Source organism: Impatiens glandulifera, chromosome 7 (assembly GCF_907164915.1).
Source record: "Impatiens glandulifera chromosome 7, dImpGla2.1, whole genome shotgun sequence".
Lineage (NCBI taxonomy): Eukaryota > Viridiplantae > Streptophyta > Magnoliopsida > Ericales > Balsaminaceae > Impatiens > Impatiens glandulifera.
In genome coordinates, this window is record NC_061868.1 from 29,582,628 (window position 1) to 29,592,487 (window position 9,860).

The 9,860-nt window shown below is 33.3% G+C and overlaps 1 protein-coding gene across 1 annotated transcript; it reads left to right on the forward strand.

The window, feature by feature from the left end:
• The first annotated feature begins 1,344 nt into the window (after positions 1-1,344).
• On the forward strand, positions 1,345-7,414 carry LOC124909705. The gene is made up of 5 exons (XM_047450358.1): positions 1,345-1,866; positions 4,942-4,998; positions 5,118-5,198; positions 6,242-6,501; positions 7,264-7,414. Exons 1-5 carry the CDS (start codon positions 1,345-1,347, stop codon positions 7,412-7,414), a joined length of 1,071 nt encoding a protein of 356 aa, XP_047306314.1.
• The last annotated feature ends 2,446 nt before the right edge of the window (positions 7,415-9,860 follow it).

Here is a 9,860-nt window from a genome sequence, read left to right on the forward strand (position 1 = left end):
TTGGAGATTGAAATCGCATTAATGAGAATTTGGCTTACTATTATTCAAAGTACAGACAAGTTCAAAGAATATCCCATACGATGTACTATTCTCGACTTAAACCAATAAAAATTAAGACAGTGGTCTTATGAAGCATATATAGTCGTTGAAGCAGCAAATATATCCATTGATATTTTTTCCTAGTTAAGAAGACATAAATCAATCTGCTTCAGCACCTTACCTTTTTAATATTTGAACAACTAGCTCTTGAGAACAATCACTTGCTATCAAATCTTTTAAGCTTTCAAAGTTCTATAAGCCTTTTAAGTGTGTTAAAGCTCTAAAATTGTATTACAGTACTCCCTATTTTGTGTGAGTGGTGAGCATTGTAAGTTGACAGAACTCGTTTCTTCTGTTCAACAGAGTGAGTGTATTGGAAGGTCAAAAACAGGTAGTAACTAAGCCCTAGTTGTTCGACTGAGTTTGTATACGTGTTGTAAACAGACTGAATATTCTAGTGAATATTCTTCTCTAAGGTTTGAGAAGAAGGGGTGACGTATAAGTTTATCTTCGAACATCCATAAATTATGTGTCTTGTATTGTGTGTTCTCTATTATCTCATTATCTTTATTGATCATCTGTTGTTTCAAGCCCAAACAAACAGTTCTGCACTTGACTTTGTCAAGAGTTTGTGACGGTTTGTATAAAGTGAAGACTAGATAATCAACCTCTAACAGGGTTATTATCGATGGTGTGTGTGTAAGCGTTCAATGTTGCGAGACCCCGTCTCCTTCGGCGATCTCGATCCTAATAATATTGGACGCGTTCTTTATAATATTGATTTCATATAAAACCAAAAGCTTATAAAATACAAGACGCGTTCCTTTGTAAAATACCGATTTCATATAAAACCAGAAGCTTATAAAATACCGAACGCGTCCATTGTAAAATACCGATTTCATTCCAAGACGGTGGTTGTTTCTCAATAATATCCACCACTTAAAAAGTTTCTCCCAAATTCATGTCCTTAGCATGCATTTTGTGCAAAATGACTTGGATCTTTTGAACTTGTTTAATGATTGGTCTTTAATCTACTATTTTTTAGTCCAAAAATCAATCGGCCATAAACTTTTGTGCACACGCATATTTGGTTTTGTATTTACGTTCAAGAGATTGCCATAGTTCTTTTGTCGTAATCTTTTCATTGTACACATTGTACAATGAATCTAACAAACCATTCAATACATAATTTCTACATAAGAAATTTCAATGGTGTCAAGTATTAATGGCTGAAGCCGCTTTCACATCAACTTTTGGATGCACGTTTGCATCTGATGATGACGTCAGATCTGGCTCATCAAGATGATGGCGATGAGGGAATCCAAAGATCTCAACAAGCTTGAGCTGCATGATCTGTTCGCCGATCTGAAAGCCTATGAGTTTGAAATAAACTCAAGGAATGAAGAGAATCCATCCAAATTCGTCACAACAAAAGTGCTGGTGACTACTAAAGAGCCATCTACCTCGGCATCTGCGAAGTCTGTTGAGCAGATCTGCGACGACGCTATGTCACTATTTGTCAAGAAGTTTGACAATTTCATGAGGAAGAATCATTCTAACTTTAATTCTAATAGAAATAACTTAAAGAATGAATCCAAGGCTAACTTAAAATGCTTTAATTGTGACAAACTAGGTCATTTCAAGGCCGACTGCAGAAAGCCCAAGAGGGACGACAAGAAGTCATTTGATACGAAGAATAGGAAAGATCAGAAAGCTCTGTTAGCTGAAGAAAGCAAGAGCAAGTGGATTGACAGCGACTCTGATGAAAGCTCCTCATGTGATAGTGAGGACGAAGGTGTCAAATGTTTCATGGCTAACGACAATGAGGTATTTGACTTTACCTCTAAGAAATTTACAAGAGATGAGCTAACTATTGCACTCAATGACATGGTCATTGAGTACAAGAAACTGTCGAACTCTTTTAATGAAATAAATTTGAAAATAAAATCTGACAGTACCGACTTTTCATCTCAAAGCACTAAACCAGAAGATTTAGAAAATAAAATAAATGAGCTTTCATCTGAGAATGAAAAGCTCAAAGAAATAATCCAAACTTTTTCAGCAGAAAATCAACGATTAAAATATGTGGTTAGTTCTTGGACGAAGTCTGGAGATGTCGTCAAACTACTAATTATGTAGCAAAGGCCTGTTGGATACAAATACGGTCTAGGATTTGTTAATGGCAACCCAGATAAATCCAGCAAAAAGTTGAACCCAGTAAAAGGCGAGCTTAAACCCATAAGTTTTGTCAAGGGAAATTTAACTGACACTAAAACTAACCAAAGTTGTGATACATATACTTTAAAAGATTAAATTAAATATGTTAAGCCAACTGACCAAAATTCAAGTTGGCTTAAACCCAAGAAGCGGGCAACTAGTTGGTCTGGTAAACAAAAAATTTGACAGAAAGTCAAGAAGTTTTCATCAAAAATCATCTCCTAAAGTCAATGGATCATCAACAAGCATGAAGACGTCTACCGAGTCAAAATCATACGCACTGTTAACAACTCAAAATGGGAGATCCATAAAAATAACTCAAATATGGATCCCCAAGGAGAATAAAATATCTGATCATGTTTGCATGATTACTAAAAATGATCAAAATTGGTTGTGGCTTATAAGACTAAATCATCTATACTTTAAAATGATCAACAACATCTGCTCAAAAGATCTTATAAGTGGATTACCTAAACTGAAGTTTTCTAAAGATAAGGTTTGTCCTACTTGTCAGATGGGCAAACAGGTTAGATCAACATTTAAAAACAAAGGGAATATGAAATCCGATAGGTGTCTAGAGTTATTGCACATGAATCTGTTTGATCTAATTCTAGTGACCAGTTTAGGGGGAATGAGATATATCCTAGGTATTATTGATGATTATTCTAGATTTACTTGGATAATTTTTTTAGCATCTAAAGATCAAATTGCTGAAAATTTAATTAAGATTTTTATAAGATTACAAAATGAAAAATCCTTAAGTATTATAAAGATTAGAAGTGATAGAAGAACTGGATTTACAAACAGAAATTTGTCTTCTTTCCTTGAGGAATCTGGTATTAGACACGAGTTGTCTAGTGCCAGAACTCCACAACAAAATGGTCTTGCTAAAAAGAGGAATATAACACTGAAAGAAGCAGTTAGGTCAATGCTAGTTGATTCTGGTGTATCTCAAGAACTATGGGCAGAAGCCATTAACACAACATGTTACACTCAAAACAGATCAATGATTAATAAACGTTTTAATTAAACGCCTTATAAAATTTTCTATGGAAAAGTTCCTAAAATTTCATATTTTAGAATATTTGGTTGTAAGTGTTTTATTCATAACAATTGTAAAAATCATCTGACTACTTTTGATGCCAACGTAGATGCTGACATCATGTTAAGGTACTCATCAGTCATCAAAGCTTATAGAGTTTTTAAAAAACAAACATAAACTGTTGAAGAATCAACTCATATTGTATATGATGAATCTGTTGAAAACAACTCTAATAAAATCATTGAAGTGGCTAATAGATTGGAATTTTTTAATCTTCAATTTGATAGTGATGATGAAGTTCAAGTAACAAAAACAGCCCGTCTGATCAGCCAGTTGACCCGGTTGAAGTTCAACCAGACAACCAGACTAAAAGTCAGCAGGCAACTGATAGTTCGGATGTTGCTGAACCAGTTGATCAGACAGCTGACCCTTTGGGACCAAACTTCAAATGGAACAGAAACCACCCACCCACCTAAACTAATCATAGGTAATCCATCCGCGCCTCTCATGATAAGAAACCAACTAATGGATAAATTTGCAAACTCTGCTTTTATTTCTCAAATTAAACCTAACAAAGTTGATGAAGCATTGCTTGATCTAGATTGGATCAATGCTATGCAAGAAGAATTAAATCAATTTGAAAAAACAAAGTTTGGCATCTATTTCTAAGACCAGATGATCAATCTGTTATTGGAACTAGATGAGTTTTTAGAAACAAACTAAGTGAAGATGGCTTAGTTTTGAGAAACAAAGCTAGGCTGGTAGCTCAAGTATATAGACAGGAGGAAGGAATTTACTTTGAGGAGTCATTTTCCCATGTAGCTAGACTTGAGGCTATTAGAATTTTCTTAGCCTATACTACTTTTAAAAACTTTAAAGTATATCAAATGGATGTTAAAAATACTTTTATAAATGGTATATACTTAATGAGGATGTTTATGTTGAACAACCTTCTAGTTTTCAAAATCATTCTTTGCCTAATCATTTTTTTTAAATTAGATAAAACTTTATATGGTCTTAAGCAAGCTCCTAGAACTTGGTATGATACATTGACTAAATTCTTATTTGAGCATGATTTTATAAGTGGCATAGTAGATAAAACATTTTTCATATTTGTGAAAAATTCACATATATTAATTGTACAGATTTATGTGGATGATATCATATTTGGGTCAATTAACCCCAAATTATGTGAAAAGTTTTCTAAGTTGATGTAGGATAAGTTTGAGATGAGTATGATGGGTGAGCTGACGTTCTTTATTGGTCTTCAAGTTCGTCAACTTGAAGCTGACATTTCATTAATCAAGCGAAGTATACCAAGGAATTACTAAAGAAATTCGGTATGGAGAACTGTTCAGCTGTCCTAACACCCATGAACTCCACAAGCAAGCTGGATAAATATGAGGGTGGCTAGGATGTCGACATCATAGCTTACAGAGGGATCATTGTCTCTCACTCTATCTAACAGTCAACCGATCAAACATTCTGTTTGCTGTCGGCGTGTGGAAAATTTCAGGCTAATCCTAAACAATCTCACTACATAGCTGTTAAAAGTATTTTGAAATATCTAAAGAGAACTCAATGTGTTGGACTGTGGTATCCGAATGATTTCAATTTCAACTTAATTAGTTACTCTAATGCAGACTATGCAGGTTGCAAAATTGATTGGAAAAGCACTAATGGAACGTGTCAGTTCTTTGGTGATCGTCTAATCTCTTGGTTTAACAAGAAGTAGACGTCGATTACCACGTTTACAACAGAAGCATAATATTTTGCTACAAGAAGCTATTGTGCTCAGTTGTTGTGGATTCAATAACAGGTAAAAGATTTTGGCATTCAGGCAGACGAGTCTCCTATCTTCCGTGACAACATCAACGCTATTACGATCACTTCTAATACGGTGTTGCACTCAAGAACGAAGCATATCGACATCCAATATCATTTCATCCGGGATCATGTGGCGCAGAAGCGTATTTGGCTGGAATATGTGCCAACGAATCAACAAATGGTCGAAATCTTCACGAAGCCACTCCCCGAGATTACATATTCTTATTTTAGAAATATTTTAGGTCTTCTAGATCTAAACTAATTTAGTATGCATAAACTTATGGAGAATTTGTTGATAAGTTGATAAGCCAGATGTGTTGAGACAACTGTCTTCAACCATGCTGAAATAACAGTCGACTGATGACACTGTACATTTGACGAGACTGTGCTTAAGCAACTTGGAATTTTAGTTTAATAATGACACTCAGCTGTTAGGAAAAGTATGATGTCGACACAACTGCCACTGTGCGTCAGCAACACGCCTTCAGCACAACTGTGTCACTAAGCTAAAATGCAAGGCATGTAGATAGTGCGGTCAGTCAACTGTCCTAGTGAACATCAAACGACTCATCTTATATTTTATATTTAATCAAATATAAAAATCATTATAATTGATCTATTTTTATTAAAATCGATCATCATTATGGATTAGTTGTGATGTTTTATTGGTGTGAGAGAGAGAAAAATAGATGTTGTGATGTGTTATTGGTCTCAATGGCCAAGATGATTGTAAGCCCTTAAATTCTTCCTAAAATCTCTCTCCTCTCTCATTCTTCCCGCATTTCTCTCCTCATCAAACAAAACGCTCAAGGTTGTCTCGTGCTGAATTCTCCCTCTTCTATTCCCATCTCTTTCTTTTTCTTTTCATTTGAAGAGTTCTTCTCCCATTGTTCCTTCGGTCAAGCCAAGATGGTAAATGTCATCTCTTTCTCACACAGACACATGCTTTTTCATAACATGTTTTTAATTTCATTAAGGGATCGATCTTGTAAGTGCCCAAATTTTCTTAAGAAAGATGGAACGAGATGGGGGTACTTGTTATCCATTTGTGGGCAAACAATTAATAAGACACTTGTTTTACTTCAAATATTCACATGTTTTTTGTGTTTTTCATAGGCGAATGCAGCATCTGGAACTGCGGTGGAGGACGATTGTAAGATCAAATTCGGGGAATTGAAGGCGAAGAGAATCTACCGATTCATAGTTTTCAAGATTGAAGGTCAAACCGTTGTGGTTGAAAAGTTGGGCGGCCCTAAAGAAGACTATGACAATTTCACTGCCTCGCTGCCTACCGATGAATGTCGCTATGCTGTCTTTGATTTTGACTACACCACGGATGAAAATGTCCAGAAGAGCAAGATCATCTTCGTTGCTTGGTAACATTTTTACTAATTAATACTATCTTTAATCATCTTAAGAAAAAAAAAATCAGAAACCAATGTAATATGCCTACATGATATAGGGCTAGATTCATCACTTGACCGTAAAAATCTTTTTTAAACTAATAAAACAACTTGTATAAATGTCATGGAAAGTTCTATAACGAAAAGAACATTACATCCTTTAAACTCAAATTAAAACATACCAACAAACAAATGTTTTGATGATGACTATATATATATATATATATATATATATATATATATATATATATATATTATCCAACAATACAATATTGAAATGTGAAAGAAATGTTTTTTTTAGATTATTCATATATATAATTTGACATGTAAATTATTAATGATTTGTTTTAATTTAGTAAATTTGAATTTGTATTATTTACTAATTAATTTTTTTTTATATGTAACTTCTAATTTAATAAGAATTAATTTGATAAGAAACATGTAAAAAAGTACACCCATTTCAAAAATTTGTATCAAATGGTATTTAACTATTTTCAGATAGGTTTATCATGTTTGATAGGAATATAAGAAGAAAAAAAGGACTATCTTATTTGATTTAATATTGAAGAGTGGACTAAAATTAAATTAAAGATTATGGAAATGGAAAATGGAAATGAAAAAGGAACCAGTGATGGAAGAAGAAGGAATCCATCTTAAGAGAGGTTTGGTTTGCTATTGAGATTGAAGTTCACTTATTAAACAACTCATTTTATTTCACCATTTTCTTTGTATTAGGTCTCCAGAATCGTCTAAAGTGAGGATGAAAATGGTGTACGCTAGCTCCAAGGATAGGTTCAAGAGGGAACTTGATGGCATTCAAGTCGAGTTACAAGCAACTGACCCAAGCGAAATGAGCTTCGACATTATTAAAGGTCGTGCCCTCTAAATACATCCTAAGAGTCGGCCACTACCTGGCCTATTCTTTTATGGAGGACTTATACTTGTTATTTTAATATGGTTATGTTAATCAATAACTGAACTGCATAGTGTAATATTATATTTCTATACATATGTATTCCCATTGTTTTTGCCACATTCCACAGGATTCATACTGGCATTTTGAAAACCTAAATTTTTATGTATCTGCCAAAAGTTAGAAAACACGAGGTGGTTGTTTTTTAGTCTATATATATAGGAATGATTATTCATGTAAATAGAATTTATTTATTAATGAAGATATCTTATCTTATTTTGATTAAATATATCAGTAGTTCTTTCTTTCAATACAATAATGATAAATAGAAATTTTATTGAAGATATAAACCAAATTAAGGAATGAAATCACTAAGCATTCTTCATAAATCGTCCGGAGTTATAAAGTTTGAGTTAATTTGTTGCCCTGAGTTCTTCCATAATGCTAGGATATTGTTGACACTCGTTCATTTAAAGAATGTATTTGTGTTTGAAGAACAAGTTTGTCATTACCCAGTTTAACTTGATTGGACTTAAGCATTTTAATTCTCTTATTGTTCTATATATCCTACCTTACATTTATCATCTTCTTCTTTTTGAAGTACAATCTCTTTCTCATTTTCTGAATTTTGCATTTTCAAAGTACTTATAATTTCTTTAAAGATATTTACCTCTAAAGATAGTTGTCTTTTATACCCATTTTTTAATACTTGTTTTGAGCCCATGTACCCTATTCCAAACATACGGCCGCTTTTTATTCACAACTGCCTCCATCCATAACTCCATTACTGATTTTTGTTCATTGAAATAAAAAAAAAATCTTAAGTTTCAATTAATTGAGTAAAAGTAGTCTACATGAAAAAAAAACATAGTTAGTAGTGTATACAATATTAATTTCAACATTTTCATGAACATAAAAAATAGATACTTAGTAGTAGGGGTGGCCAAACCTACGGATCGGATACGATCCGGTATTTCGGATCGGATATCCGCTTTTTTTTCTTCAAAAATTGCGATCCGTATCCGATCCGGTATCCGACCACTATCCGATCCGAAAATACCGGATCGGATCGGATCGGATCGGCCAGCCGGATACCCGCTGATCCGATTTTTTTTCATATTTTAATTTTTTTCATATGCTAGAAAATTGAAATTGTTTTATTAAGGATTTCAATTATGAATAATGACGATTTGAGAACAGATCTAAAGGAAAATGAGAAGAAAAAAATGAAAGAAATGAGAGATTTTCGGGTCTAAAGGTATCTTCGGGTTTAAAAATCAAATCACAAGGTTACTGATGCATTCAAAGAAATGAGAGATTTTTCTCAATAAAGATAAAATCTAGCAAACAAATATTCAATTGAATGTACACTACCTTTAGGATTGGAATTTACTAAAGAAGAAAGAATATGAAAAGATAGTTAATTCGTTTGTGGAAACATTGAAGGAGTTGATGAAGTCCACAAAATCAAAAACCTATACTATTATGAGCAATTCTAGCTAGAAGGTATATGAAGTCTGGAAAAAGAATGCAGAAAAGAAAGCATAGGATCATACATACAAAGGTCAAATCTACTCGGGTGAGTTTAAAACAAAAGTTGAGATTCTCAACTTTCCTTTTAAATTTAAATTGCCTAGTGAAGTGGAGGATAAATATAGTTGTTGGGAACTACATAGGAAAGAACTGTGTATCTTTCCCAAACACCAAAGAAACACTAATAAAACAATGGGAGAAGAAGGGACTGGAGAAGGTTCCTACAAATATTCTTGATCTCTATTTTCTATAATTAAAAAGGGAAACAAACTTGGTTGATATTATGAAAATTTGGCATACTTATATTGGATCAAACTATATGAAGTTGAAGAGATGGTCTGAAGAATTGAGCCTTCTAAGAAAGCTAAAGGAAACAACACAAATATAATTCAAGCTTAGGAACATCCCAGTACACATGTATAATGTAGAAGCTTTAAATCACTTTGCTAGTCTATTGGAGAAACCATTATATATTGACTCAATTATAGAGGGAGGAAAGCACCTTACTTTTACTAGAATAAGTATTGAAGTGCATCCTCAAAGTACACTGCCAAATAACATAATAGTTGTTGATAGGAAGGGAAATCCCACAGTCATGGAAATCTCATATGAATGGAGGTCAAATATGTGTGATTTCTGCAATATTTTCCAATATGTTATTATAAAATGTGCAAAAGCAATTGAGGAATAGTAGAAAATCCTAAAAGCCCAAGAAGGAAAAAAACAAAAAAATGAAATAGAAGATTCAAGAATGGAAGAGAATATTGTGGAAGTCAATGACAGTGAAAAAGAAGTAAAAAATGAGGAAAATACAGAGGAATAAGGTAAAGAAGATTCAGAGAAGGAAGAAAGTAATGAAATTGAAGAAATTGAGGATGCTGAAGAA

Bases quoted from the DNA above. Each gene is read 5' to 3' on its own strand.
- LOC124909705 (XM_047450358.1), top strand. From the start codon at position 1,345: ATGGCGATGAGGGAATCCAAAGATCTCAACAAGCTTGAGCTGCATGAT. The intron at 4,999-5,117 runs GTGATCGTCTAA...ATTCAATAACAG, and splicing joins TGGAACGTGTCAGTTCTTTG to GTAAAAGATTTTGGCATTCA. The intron at 5,199-6,241 runs GTGTTGCACTCA...TGTTTTTCATAG, and splicing joins TTACGATCACTTCTAATACG to GCGAATGCAGCATCTGGAAC.